Genomic DNA, 13,762 nt, shown 5'->3' with positions numbered 1-13,762 from the left:
TGCACCAAACAACTAATTGATTGAAATTCTCATTGCTCAACCCATCACTTTGGCGTTGTGTCAACAAAGTCTGAGTTAAGGCTGTGGAAACTGTGGGTCTATGAACCTACGAAATCAAGCATTTGAAAAGGGTTTTGGATCTTTGGAGGTTTCCTGACTGACATAAGGAAAACTTACGGTTTATAAACTCCAGAGATCACGTAGTGCTGTTCTGATCAACATGGTACAATTTTTTTGGGGGGGATTCTAAAGTAACTGAAAAAACCCCACCTGATTTCCAACAAGTCATTGTCTAGCAGTGACCTCTCTTCTGGCTTTTTCATATAGGCTTTGTCAATGTTGAGAGAGCTCAGTGTCACTTATCCTATGTCTTTGCTGAGAAGTATGAATTCAAGTCTTTGGAAAATAAAAAGACAACTTATTTCAATTAAAGTAAGAGAATGTTTGTTTGTTGTCCCTTAAGATAACTCCATGTCTACCTTCTCTTATGGGCAGGGACTCTAACCTGCAGGGACCAGCTCAGCTCAGGAAGCAGAGCTTACATGACGTTTCAGACAGGTGACCGGCAGCTCACCTACTGTTTTCACCCTCACTGTCTAGCTAGGAATCAATTCAATTGTGGTTTTTTTCCTTTTTATAATATCCTGAAAGCCTGTTGTAGGTTCCATAGACTTCCCAAACAACCCTAAAATGGATTTCTATTTGGGAATTGTGGCAGTAGGTCAAGAGACTTAAGGTTTGATATGTGTCAAGTCTGGCAGAAAGACGTGCTTTGGACTCTCAGGTGATGGTAACAGGACACTGACAACTGGAACTCTTGAGAGGACCAGCTGCTACAGTGTCAAAATTCTGTCCACTAATCCCCAGACCCATCCTGGGAATTTTTATTGAAGACCTCATCCTGGGAAGCCTGGTGATCGATCCCTTCATAAAACGAGCCGCCGTTGTGCAGGAAAGTCCCCACTGCCCGCCCCTGCCGGGCGTGCCCCACGGCGTCGCTGAACACTTTGTTTATTTGCTCCTCCGAGGGCATCCACCAGTCAGGGTTGGAGGTACAGTGCATCCTAATGAATTCTGTGGGAATATACACAACAATAAAGAGAGAGAAAAACAGCTGGTTTTTGCAGAAGATGATGGACAGGCTGCTTACACATTTACAGAAGCTCTATAAGAAAAGCTGTATGGGCAATCCGATGTAATGCTATGATGATGTCACTTCTTAGACTCAACTAATTACATGTAGTCTTCTACTCATGCGCAAAAGTAAAAACACATCAAGTGAGAAGGTGATCCTCCTATGGAACATCTGCTACTGAAATGAAGGGTCAATCTGATCTGGAAGATGTACTATACACCGTGCTTAGTAAAAGTTACGGACTACATTTCAAACCTACGTCGGTATCTGCTCACGGTTTTAGCATGTTCTCTATTTCCGGAAACAGCAAGTATCATTAGCATGGTAATCTTTAACCAGCCACTAATCTGCAGATTAAGTGCAATGGGATAACAAAATCTCAACGGCTGAGAAACTGCCTGAATTTTAGTTCAGAAGAGGTTTCCACGTTCTTAACGTGTATTACAGGTCATACGTATTTCTCTAATTGGGGTAGCCATACATGTACTGACAAATATTTCTTAAATGAGATTTCCTCTAAATATTTAATTTCACCAGAAGGCAATCAGCATGCCTACAAGGGTGAATGTATAAAAAGTAACTAAGACTCCAATGAAACAGACTCGGCCTCCCTGTGGGTTGAGCTCACACCATCCTTTCTTCAGTTTTCTCAGGGGCTCGGGGCACATACGTAACTCCTACCTGGCTATTTTAATATGGACACTTGTAAACTGAAGTGAGCATTTTGGAAAAAGTTCTAAGTCAAACTCTGTTATTTTTGCACAGCTGACTGAAAGTCCAAGGTGACTGTCATTTACACACCGTTTCTTCTCCAACATTGCACCCTCTACAACAGGTCTGGTTGTAGGACTGGATTTGTCTGAAATGACTGTGTGAAATCCTGGCCCTATTTGCCCTTAGGAGTAGCTGATGCTTTGCAAGTATTTGGACCCCCCAAATCTCAGGAACTGAACTGTGCCCATCTCAGTACAGGCTCTAGCTTAGCAGAGAAGCAGGCATCCCCTCCAGTTCTGTGCCTGAGGGGAGAGTCCCAGCCCCGGCTGCCTTACTCAAGGGAAAGAGCAGTGTTTATTCAGCAACTCATCCTGCAAAACTGCCAGATCAGACGGCGTAGTCTAGGGTGCAGGCCTGGGAACCACTGGAGGCTAACTCCCTAGTCCTCTTCTGTGCCCCTCGCATCCCTACTGTAACCAGTAAATATCCAATAACTTTTGTAGTTTCCGTCTCCATCTAGATCCCCCACTCGTATCAACACAAGGAAATAAAGGCTAATGGATGGGGCGTTGTGACCCTGTGGCTCTGAGAGTGTGCTGCTCTGTGACACCTGTCAACCTCCACTCTCTCCTCGGTGTCCACTGTGGAGACAGGACTTTCTCGAATATCAGTAAAGACTACTAAAAGCTCATTCTGTTACACAGACAGGACGCATCTTCACAGGCCCTCTTCCCTCTAGGGTCAAACCACCTTCAGGAGCGGTCAGCTGGGGTTTGGTTCCATTCCAGAGCACCCTGTTTTCCATCACTAAAGTGTCCAGTGGTCCAAGGTTTCCTTGGCTGTTCTAATCTTGCTCACCCAACACGGACATCCACCCCGGGAGTCACCAGGTCTAAGCCTTTATGAAAGGAATCTCATCTGGGTCACAGGAAGGCCCAAGGAGTTCAGCTTTTGGGACAAGCATGTAACTGTTCTGATCAGCTGCCCCTGACACAATCACCGTTGTTTGCCTCTGTCTTCTCCGCCCCACGGCAGGGTAGAAGCCTGTGGGTGTAGCGCCAGGTGAGGCATGAGCTGGAGGATATGGATTCTGTTTAGCCAACCTGGACTGTGTCAGTGTCACAGAGGGTCAGGCAACGTTCTCAGGGCAAGGCACGAGGGCTTTGGGATGTATGCTAATGCCTCAGTTTCACTCACTTGCTGCTTAGAATGTAAAATGTTGAATAAGAATTTCTGGGAAGGGATACAATGTGAGGCCCCTTGTCCTGACTCCCCCTTATAGGCCCCAGGGCAACTTCTTGGAGTACAGTGTTCCCAGGAGAGCCCCAAGCTCACAAACGCCTCTGTTACTCCTGGTGAGTAACTCTGTCAGCTCTGATGATGTTGAGGAATAAAGGAAACTATGGCTAGTTTGCTAAGACAGGCCCTGGAATTTTCTATCACCCACTCTGAGTAAGTGGAATTTTCAGACTGGCCAACAGGGGGTGCTTGGCGCACCTGTGCCTAGTTGTTACAGGTGTTTTCATTCCAGGTGGTTTTCTCAGGCATGGGCCACCTGCACGAGAATCACCTGGGGGTGGTTGTGCCGAGCAGCAATGCATGCCTCTCCCATTCCCACTCCACACCTGCTAAATCGGAAGCTTGGGGTGGGCCCGAGGAATTCCCGCTGTAACAAAATCTCCATGTGCCTCAGGCACACTAATGTAGAACACTGTGGGCATCCCAGGAGGGGAGCTGGAGTGTCCCTTCTGTACACCAAGGCCTTATCAGTAATAACGTCTCTTCACTGTGACCTCCTTGCCAGGAAATATTTTGATCCCTGTCTGGAGTAAATTACTAATAAGTTTTTCCAACCACTAAAATTACTATTGAACTATACAGGTTAATACTTGAGCTTTTGGGTATCAATTTTTCAGGTGTGAACAGTGTTCCTGTTGGCACTAGAATGCTTCTACTTGTCTAAGTCTGTGTTTACTTGCACCTGCTGAATCAACTATACACCTCTTGACTCCTCCTTCTCATCCTCTGCCCGGCCCTACCATAGTGTGGATCGGCTGCAAAGTAAGCAGCTCTTAATCCTGAGGAAATGGTTACTACTGAAGCAATGTTTTTAATATAGAGACTTTAAAAAAACTAACAGAATAAAGTTTGACTGGGCAACAAATACTTTAGGCACCCCAATTTTAAGGAAAATTAACTCTAAATAAATTTAAGCAGTTGGGGGCAAGTCCTCTGGAGAAAGTAGCTGGGGTGGCGGGGAGAGGGCGGCACAGGCTGCAGATGGAAATGGGATATCTCATTTTCCTAATTTTTAAAAAATTCTGCATCTTCCCTTCCTCTGTGCATTTCCCCATGCTCCAGTTTTGCTGGAGGTAGCCTTCTGTGGCAGCAAAGAAAATCTGAATTTAAAGCGTGAAACATGAGGTGCTATGCAATGCTTATGGGCCATTAAGTGAGAACGCCAAGACTAAAGCAAACGAAGAATTTTAAGGAACTTCTCGATACCAAGTAGATGGGCCACATGAAGCCTATAAAATACAGTAAAGGCTGAACACTTGCACGGGGGAGCCACAGCCAATGCGGTGAAATGAGATCACAGATGGTGACACTGAGCGGAAGGATGCGGTACCTCGGAGGCATGTTACTTTAACTGGATCCAGAGGGCGTCTTTCAGGACCTGTCTCTCCTGACTGCACTGACCTTTTCCTTTTCCCAAGGCCGCATGAGTACTTAAGCTCATCGGTTGTGAAAACAAATCTGATGAGGTATCGAAGGAGCCGTCTCCCGTCTTTCTTCGAAGAATTTACAGCCTCGTCCCACTGTTTGCTCGTTATGTAGACAGGATAGTTGTTCAACAGCTGCTTGCTTCCCTGGAAAAGCCAAGTATTTTCTCGTTACCTACTGAGCCAGCCGCCGGCCAGCCGCGAAGGCGATCTCCATGTCAAAGGCAAACATGCTTTGTAACCGAGTGGCTCTGCGGACAATGACCCAGGTACTGAAGAGCACGGGTAATTGCGCGCACTCAGAACGGGCACTTTTCAAATTACATTTGCATTTTCTATAACAAGAGCCAATGAGGTATAATGAACACCTTTGAAAGAGGAGCTATTTATAACTTGCATTTTAACAGGTAGGTTAAAATGTGTCAAGATCCAATGACAGGGAACACTATTTAAATATAGCCCGTAACTTTCCCTTTCAATCTATTAAAATATGCAAAAATGACTTTGAAGAGTGTGATCAAACAGGTCTCTTCATCCTCTGGTTGGCGGTTGAGTATTTTTAGAAATGATGCTGGTGGTCTATTTTTGTAAGGTACTACGTGTGTTTAATTCACCTAACACCTGATAGCCATTGCCTAACCGTGGAAACGGCATTAAAAAGTGAATTCGAAAAGGGGAGAATTGTGAAACCCCCCAAAAATCACCATTAATAATAATAATGCAAACCAGGTTTCCTCAAATGATAGCTTCTGCAAATGCCATTATGTCAACTCAAAATTTTTCTTCCTTTTCATCTTCTTAATTTATGTCTGCTATAAAATTCCCAGGCTCAACAGCTGCAGTGGGACTAATTACAGGAATTTCTGTAACATTTATAAGCCAGGTTTAGTCAATTCCACCTACACAACCATTACTTTAGTTCCAGTCGTCCATAAAATTCTACAGTCCAGGACAAATTAATTAACCCATGATCGTGGTTTTAATGTACTCCTTCCCCAGTAATTAAGGTGTACAAAATAAAGAAGGAAAACTCATTCAGTTTTACAACTCTGCAAATTTACTACAGGTGATAAATTTGGCACTGTTTGGGTCTGATAGGGTTCTATTTCAAAAAGTGCTGTCGTTGAAGCCCTGAAAAGGGCAAGTGGCCCAGGAGCCAACAGGAAAGAGGCAGCCAGCCTGTGCTCTGGAGCGGTCGTGGAGTCACACCCATGAGAAGGCATCACCGCGGTGTTCCTACTTCCTTCAACTAGCAGTATGTGACTCAGTTTCCTTAAGGGACGCAGTTGAGGTGCGTGGTTTGTGCTTTGAATTTAGAACAGTTTGAACTGAATCTTGGTTCCGGGATTTGTGTTTCTTGAGCAAGTGACTTCAACTGGCTGAACCAAAGCTTCCCTGTTTGTAAAATGGGAAGAACTAAATTATCATGGGTTTAAGATGTGAGTATATGGGGGCATAAACCAGCGCTTGGCCCTGGTGCTATTGATGGTCAAAAGACGGGCAAGAGCCCAGAGGTTCCAAAGGGCCCCTCAGCCCAGGCTGCTGTTTCCCGGCAGGAAGGGAGAGTCAGGGTGTGCACATGTAGGGGGTGGGTGACAGGAGTCTGTGGTGGACCAGATGGAGAAGCAAAGAGGAAAGATGTGGAATCCAGGGAGTCAGGCAACCAATTCAGTGAGCCAGGCTGTGGGGCACTGAGGAGTCAAGGTGACTCTCAGATGAGATGGAGATGTCCTTCCCAAAGATAAAGAACAGCTGGTCACGGCAGGGAGGAGGAGGTAGACGGCAAGGAGGAGAATTCTTGTGCTTCCCACGCACAGGGAAGGAAGGGGTTAGGGGGGTTCTGACTCGTTGAGCCCTCGGTCCTCAGGACAGCCGGGTGGGGCCTGGGGAAGCTGGCATCCAGGGCTGGTTGCCTCAGACCACAAATTGTGTCAAGAGTATTTCTGTACGAGAAAATTAATAACTGTCACCATCTCCTGAGCCAGTGACCCCACGCTCCCGGCAGCCCCGGCCCCTCACAGGTGCTGCCGCAGAGCTGGGCCGGGCGCGGGCCTCTGCCAGGTGACTCACATCTACACTGTGGCCCTGTCTGCCCAGGTAAGGAGAACGGTCCCAGCTTGCAGCTCTGTGGTGAGGAAACCACCCCTCTCCCCACCTGGAGATAAGCCCACGAGGGCTGGGGTTTTCAATCGGCTTTACTTGATGCTCTGCTTAGCGTGAGAACAGCGTCCGACACACAGTAGGCGCAGTAAGCATTTGTCGAACGACCACTGCCGTAGACACCAGCGTGGGGGGCACCAAGCACACACTCGATAATGGCGGCTACAATGAACAGTTCTTTTTTCTTTCCCTTCTCTCTTTTTTTTAAATGGCTGCGGCCCCGGGACCTTTGAAGAGCTTCTGATGAATATTAATTGGCAAAGTTAGAGAACTTCAAGAAGAGCAACAAAGACGAGGGGCCATTATAAAGTGGGTACTGGGGAGAGAGCTTCCGCCAATCCTTAATTTAAGACCACGCTCTCAGTTATGGTTCTTGTAAGTACACCTGTTAGCCTTAGAAAAGGAGACTGAGCAGCTGGTTGTTAAACCTTCTATTTATTTAATGTTGTGCATGTATTTTTTTAAATTTTATTTATTTGAGAGAGGGAGAGAGCAAGAGAGAACAAGAGAGAGAGTGCGCACAAGCAGGGGGAGGGGCAGAGGGAGAAGCAGGCTCCCCGATGAGCAGGGAGCCTGACTTGGGGGCTGATCCCAGGACCCCGGGATCATGACCTGAGTTGAAGGCAGATGCTTAACTGACTGAGCCACTCAGGCTCCCTTAATGTTGTGCAAGTTTTAGAAATAGCTTTCCCTTGGGTATCTGAGCTCATCGGGCAAGCCAGGCTTCCCACAGCAGTTTGGCCAAGGATGTTAAATCCTTTTCAAGGTCTCACAAGGCAAAAGCAGAGCTGGGAACCTGGTCCCTGAATTCAGAGCTTGCCCCTAAGACCAGAGTTGAGTCTGTTTCAAGATGAGAGGTGCCTGAGATGACGGAGCTCACAGCCTAAGGAAGGAGCTTTCTCGAATCCTTAAAAAGAATCCACTTATACAGAAGAGCTCAATAGCTCTCCATAAAACGAAGCTCTCCTAAGTGTAGAAATGCCATTTGGAGGTAATTTTCTTCAAGAAAAAGGAAAAGAAAGAAGAAAGTCATTTACAGCCTCAAACAACTCAAATGCTCTCTGTGTTATGGATGAGATTTACCACATTATTTTAGCGTAGTTAATAGAAATAAAATGTGATCAATACTACTGAGAAAATGCCCATGTGCCTGAAATGACAGTAAAAATAGCATAATAATGATGATGATGGGTAATAAAAGTTTAAATATTCCCATCTAGAGGAAATGTAGATATGTCCCCTATTTTTATGTTTTTATAGAATTCTGAATGCATATTCTCTTCAATTAGCCACCAACAAGTTATTAAACTAATCTATGAGTCACTTTGAAAAAACCAAAATGAACAGCATTCATTTAATGTATTCACAGACTCACAAATAAATGGAAGACCTATGTATGCATTACTATTTAAGTAACTTCTAAATTACTGTTAGGAACAATGTGCTCTGTGAGCACAGAGAAGGTGTGGCAACCAGGGACAGCTTCTTGGAGGAAGTGGGCTTTCGGAAGTGCTTTTTTTTTGTACAATAGAAATGTCAAGTTCAGAAATGTGGACCCTATTCTAGGGAGCAATGAAAGGATTTTAAGCATGTGACATTCCTTTTGAATATTTAATTTAGAAAATTAACCTTCCAGTGTGGAGAAAGAAGAATCCATTTAACAGTCCAGGTACAAAGTGTGAGGAAGGAGGTAGAGAGAGGAGAGACTACCAAGATGTCAGGAACCAGGAAGGAGGAGGAGTCCGTGATGCCTCAGAAATTTCTCTGGAGAAAAAACTGGGGTAGGGATGGGTATTCAGAGGCCGTGCCGAGTTCGAGGTTACAAGGGCATTCCACTGTTGGTCAGGCAGTTGGGCACTGTGGCTGGGAGTTGGGACTGGTAGCCTAGATCTCGATTTGGGACTTGTTAACCTGCATGTAGCTGGTGTTCAGAGAAAGCACATAACTGGGCGGAGAAGGGCAGTGGTCGGTGAGGGAAGGGGATGAAGGCTGACACTCTGGACAACAGCGGATGCAAAACTCCTTACAACAGAAGAAAAGGACAGGGAGCCAGGAGGCAGTCCTGACACTGAGGCCAAGAGAGAGCATGGAGGACGAGGGTGAGGTCCTGGGGAGGACCAGGGCTGGAGGAAGTGCCCCCGAACTGCACAGTTGGGAAAGTCACCAGGGCCACAGGCAGAGGACTCTGGGAGGCAGTGGAGGTGCAGCCGTGGGGGTTGGGGGGCGGAGAAAGCAAGGAGAAACTAAGACTGGAGTAACAAACACAGACCAGTCTTTCAAGTGTTTAATCCCTAAGAAAAATGAGGTCACTGTTCTGGAAGTGCCTTCAACAACAGGCACTGGGGACGTGCGTGGGATGAGACCTGTGTCCCCCTTCACGGAGCCAGACGCATCTCGGAGCAGAGTGATGTGCTGACAGAGGCTGTGCTGGAGATGGAAGGAGAAAGAAAAATGATGATGGAGGGACAGAGGGAGCATCAAAGCAGGCCTGTTTTCGGGTGGGGAGACCTGAGTGTGTCGGACCCAGCACCTCCATGCACAAGACAAGGAATGACTGATGGCTTGGAGTTCTAGAAGCGGGGGCAGCGGAGGTGAAAGAACAGATGTGAATGGGTGGTGCCGGCCAGGGGGAGGGGCACTGCTTCCTGGGTGAGGGCGCCAGGTGTGCAGGAAGGTAGAAGTCAAATTCACTGGATTGAGTTCAACTTGGTATCACTTACTTTTTTGCTGAACTCAGGAGGGAGCATGGTGGGGCCAGGGATAGGGCCTGGAGGGAAGGAGCAGAGCTCTCTGAAGTAGCTTCTCCAAGCTTCAGGGGAAGCGAGTGCCCACCAAACGGTCTCACGCTACACCCAGAGGTGAGAGTTTCAATGTGCACAAGACTGCCTCTACCTTTTCCACCCTCTGGTCTCTCTTACGTGCTGAAACGTGGAAAGGAATGTGTTCTCGTATTTCTTCAGCAGCGAGGCCTGGGGTCAGGGTGGCAAGGGCAGGGGCACAGCTGGATCTCTGACACGGTGCGCACGAGCATGGAGCCTCGAGATGATTTTAACTAGACGCAGGGAGTGTCGAAGGATGTGTGAGGACGAGATAGGAGAGAGAGGGTCAGGGCCTACCGCCACCGGCATGAACAGCTCACCTTGCTGAGTGAAGGAAACTTAACTACGTGAAAAGAACTTATCTACTGTTATCGATCCAAGACGTTTCTAACCCCAGCAATTGCTTCTTCTACTGGATTTAGGTTCCAAAATCCATAAGAAAAAAGTAACACATATTCAAAACTAAGCCTTGAGAATCTTGTAAAAATGTGCCATATTTCCACGGACCTACCCTTCCCAGCAGAACAGACCATCTGTCCTGCACTTTGGAAGAGACGGTGGCTGCTTCTAGTCCAGAGGAAGAAACGTTCTGGAGCCCCAGGGTCTGGAACACGTCCACCTAACACTCGAGAAGCTCACTCAGTGTGGGAGGTGCCTGAGAGCAAGGGGCTTTCTGGAACCCTGGCTCTGCCAGAGAAGGGCAGGTCGGTGTCTCCATTTCAGCCCCTCTCCCAAAAGAACGCCGCGAGCCTGGCCTCCGCTATCTGCACCGCTGTTTCTGTATCTCCCCCTCTCTGCGTGCAGCGCTGAGTCCTGCTGGGTCTGGATACTGCCGCTCTTCCTCCGGTGTGTCCACGCACAGGCAGGAAGAGCCACAAGCCTCAGGGAGTCAGGGCTGTGTCTTGCTAGCCAATCTGCTCTGGGGTATCCGCCCACACTATCGGGAAGCTTCGTCTTCGGGAAGTTCCAAACAGAACCACGTCTACCCTCCTGCTGGAAACCTACCTCGGTGGGCTGCTCGGCGGGCTGAGGGACCAGGAGCTGGTTGTGGTGCTGCAGGACTGTCTTCAGGTAATCCAAGACGGTCTGGCAGGGCACTGCGTGCAAGAAACGCAAGGATTACAGATGAGCTACCCTGTGACAAGAAAATGAAAATCTCTAATGTTTAAAAAGAGTTTTGATGTAAACTTCTAAAAAAAAAAAAGACTTATTTTCTAAAGGAAATAGCATCTTCTTTCTTTTGACATCCGTAGTTATTTCAGTTTGCAAATACAGAACAGATGCTATGGTTTGGGGAGAATTTTTAGGGCTCAGCACAATTCACTGAAAACTTTCAAGTCATACTCACTCTAAGATGAATTTGGGTCAACGATAATGATCAATGAAGAGATATTATCGTGTTTTCTTTGACTCAAGTTGTAACATTAGCGCCCAAAGATGCTTTTAAAAATCAAGGTACCGCAAAATAATGTTTCACCAGCTTTAAATCGATAATGCTCGTTTTAAACAACAGATTCATTCCTAGTTCTGCAGGAGGCAGGAATGCCATGCAGTGTAAGCCTGCTTCCCCATGTGCATACAGCTGCCCGGAGCCCCTACCAACCCGGCCCAATGCAGATTTGGTTACTGTGTCTTTCGTTAACTGTCGCACTAATTTTCCGAGGCTTAATCTCATAGATTCATTGAATAATTACATTAAAACTGAACAGATATTTACCCAACATGGAGCCTTGACATTTTTTGTACCTCTGCATAAGTAATTCCTACATCTTAAGATTTATATTAGAGCCCTTTCAGTAGTAGTATTAACTAATTGCTTTTAAAGGTCTTGGTAGCTTAGTTAATAACCTAATTTATAGGAATTATTGCCACTATCTGTCTCAGCTGTGGGTTTTCTTAGACTGTTTTTGTCACATTAAAGAAAATAATAAATATTTAACCTAAACCCCAAATTTAAAGTATCACTGCCTGCCTTCTGCACTTTGTTTTTCCCACTTTTTTTTTTTTTTAAATAGCAAACAGAAAGTAACCATATTTATCCACACTGCTAAAAGCTTTGGATTTTTTAGGTGACATCACATTGTAACGTAACAAATCAAAACGTACATCAACCTCCTTTTGAAGAATATGAATGATAACAAGTAAAAGTAGCTTAGGAGGTTTTTTTGCCAAAAAAAAAAAGTATTTTCTTAAATAACCATCCTTCTGGACCTGTGTCTTACAGTCCTTGAATACAGTCTTCAAATTGGAGAAGCATTTGCTGAACAACCACAAAGTCAACGAAAAGAAGGCAGACATGTATCAGTTTGGAGCAGGCCTTTTGTCAAACCAAAGTTCAATAAAACCTGTCAAATACCTCTAATTTCACCAGCCTATTAAAAGTCTAACCCACATTTACTCCAAAGACACAAATATAGTGATCCGAAGGGGCACCTGTACCCCAATGTTTATAGCAGCAGTGTCCACAGTAGCCAAGCTATGGAAAGAGCCCAGATGTCCATCGACAGAGGAATGGATAAAGAAGAGGTGGTGTGTACATGTGTACACACACACACACACAGAGGAATATTATGTAGCCATCAAAAAAAGAAATCTTGCCATTTGCAACGATGTGGATGGAACTAGAGAGTATTATGCTAAGTGAAATAAGTCAGAGAAAGACAATTATCGCGCGATCTCACTAATATGTGGAAATTGAGAAACAAGGTGGAGTATCACAGGGGAAGAGAGGAAAAAAATGAAACAAGACGAAATCAGAGAGGGAGACAAACCATAAGAGACTCAATCTCAGGAAACAAACTGAGGGTTGCTGGAGAGGAGAGGGGTAGCGGGATGGGGCAACTAGGTGATGGGCATTGGGGACTGCATGAGCACTGGGTGTTCCATAAGACCGATGAATCACAGGCCTGTACCCCTGAAACCAGTAATACATTATGTGTTAATTAATTGAATATAAATTTTAAAAATTTAGAAAAAAAAAGTCTAACCCACTTTACTGAAGCCACAGAGAGCAAGAATGAATCTTCTGTTAATGGCATCAACTGTGGGGAAAAGCAGAAGCTGATGGAGATAGGAAACTGCTGCTTGAGTTCTGCGTTTTCACTCGCTCTGTGGCCTGTGGGACCCCATTTATCTGCTGTGTCTAGGTCTCCTGCACCCAGGGCTGAGTGTGAAGCTTGCAACAGCAGTGCCTTGTCCTTCGTGGCTTGTGCTTAGAACCAAATGCAGCCGTCCACACGCCGCTGCTTCGCCAAGTGACACGTGCAAGGTGGTATTCTGGATTTAGTTGGGAAGTTTCAGTAAAATTTACAGATACTCATCGACTGATTAGGATTTGAATGAAACGTCTTTTGTAGGATTTGAGTGAAACTTCTTTTGATCCCTTACCCATATTTTATAGTCATGAAGAAGTTTATGAAGGGGCGCCTGGGTGGCTCAGCTGGTTGAGTGTGTGATTTTTTTTTTTTTTTTAAGGTTTTATTTATTTACTTGACAGAGAGACAGACAGCCAGCGAGAGAGGGAACACAGGCAGGGGGAGTGGATGAGGAAGAAGCAGGCTCCCAGCAGAGGAGCCTGATGTGGGGCTCGATCCCATAACGCCGGGATCACGCCCTGAGCCGAAGGCAGACCCTTAACGACTGAGCCACCCAGGCGCCCCTGAGCATGCGATTCTTGATTTCGGCTCAGGTCATGATCTCAGGGTTGAGAGATCGAGCCCCGCATCAGGCTCTGTGCTCAGCAGGGAGTCTGCTTGAGAATTCTCTCCCTCCCTCTCTCCCTGCCCCTGCTTGCGCGCACACACTCTCTCTCAAATAAATAAATCTTAAAAAAAGATGTTTATGAAAAAAATGTTTAAATGAAGCATTAAAATGCTTACAAAACTGAATATTCAACACGACCTCAACCATGTCATGAATAATTACGTATGTAAAGAAATTGGAAAAAAATAGACCAAAGTGTTAATAATAATAATAAACAACGATTACATTTTAGCAGTAGGATCAGGGTAGTTATTATTACCACAGTCCTTGTAAAAACCAGTTTTAAAAAATTTCTACAGTGGGCATGTGTAATAACAATTTAAAAGTTGTCTGAAGAATATCGACATAATTGTCACCTCGCCTTCCTTTGCTCTGTATTACCTTCAGTGTTGTCGGTACAGCCCTGGGAAGGCCTGGAGGCCAGCTCTCCCACTCTCTACACTCCCAGG

The 13,762-nt window shown here is 45.8% G+C and overlaps 1 protein-coding gene across 1 annotated transcript in view; it reads right to left on the bottom strand.

The window, feature by feature from the left end:
* Window positions 1–856: 856 nt before the first annotated feature.
* The window catches only part of BEND4 (BEN domain containing 4), a 28,963-nt gene continuing 16,057 nt past the window's right edge, over window positions 857–13,762 (bottom strand). The window contains exons 3-5 of the mRNA XM_040624842.1: window positions 10,557–10,648; window positions 4,479–4,719; window positions 857–1,074 (exon numbers count right to left, since the gene is read on the bottom strand). Of these exons, the coding sequence (XP_040480776.1) occupies window positions 857–1,074; window positions 4,479–4,719; window positions 10,557–10,648 (551 nt within the window). The remainder of the gene's footprint in view (window positions 1,075–4,478; window positions 4,720–10,556; window positions 10,649–13,762) is intronic.

The sequence above is a fragment of the Ursus maritimus genome, unplaced genomic scaffold (assembly GCF_017311325.1).
Source record: "Ursus maritimus isolate PB19 unplaced genomic scaffold, ASM1731132v1 scaffold_8, whole genome shotgun sequence".
NCBI classification, from domain to species: domain Eukaryota; kingdom Metazoa; phylum Chordata; class Mammalia; order Carnivora; family Ursidae; genus Ursus; species Ursus maritimus.
Note: the sequence above shows the minus strand (reverse complement) of the source record. Positions and strands in the feature narration are given on the sequence as shown.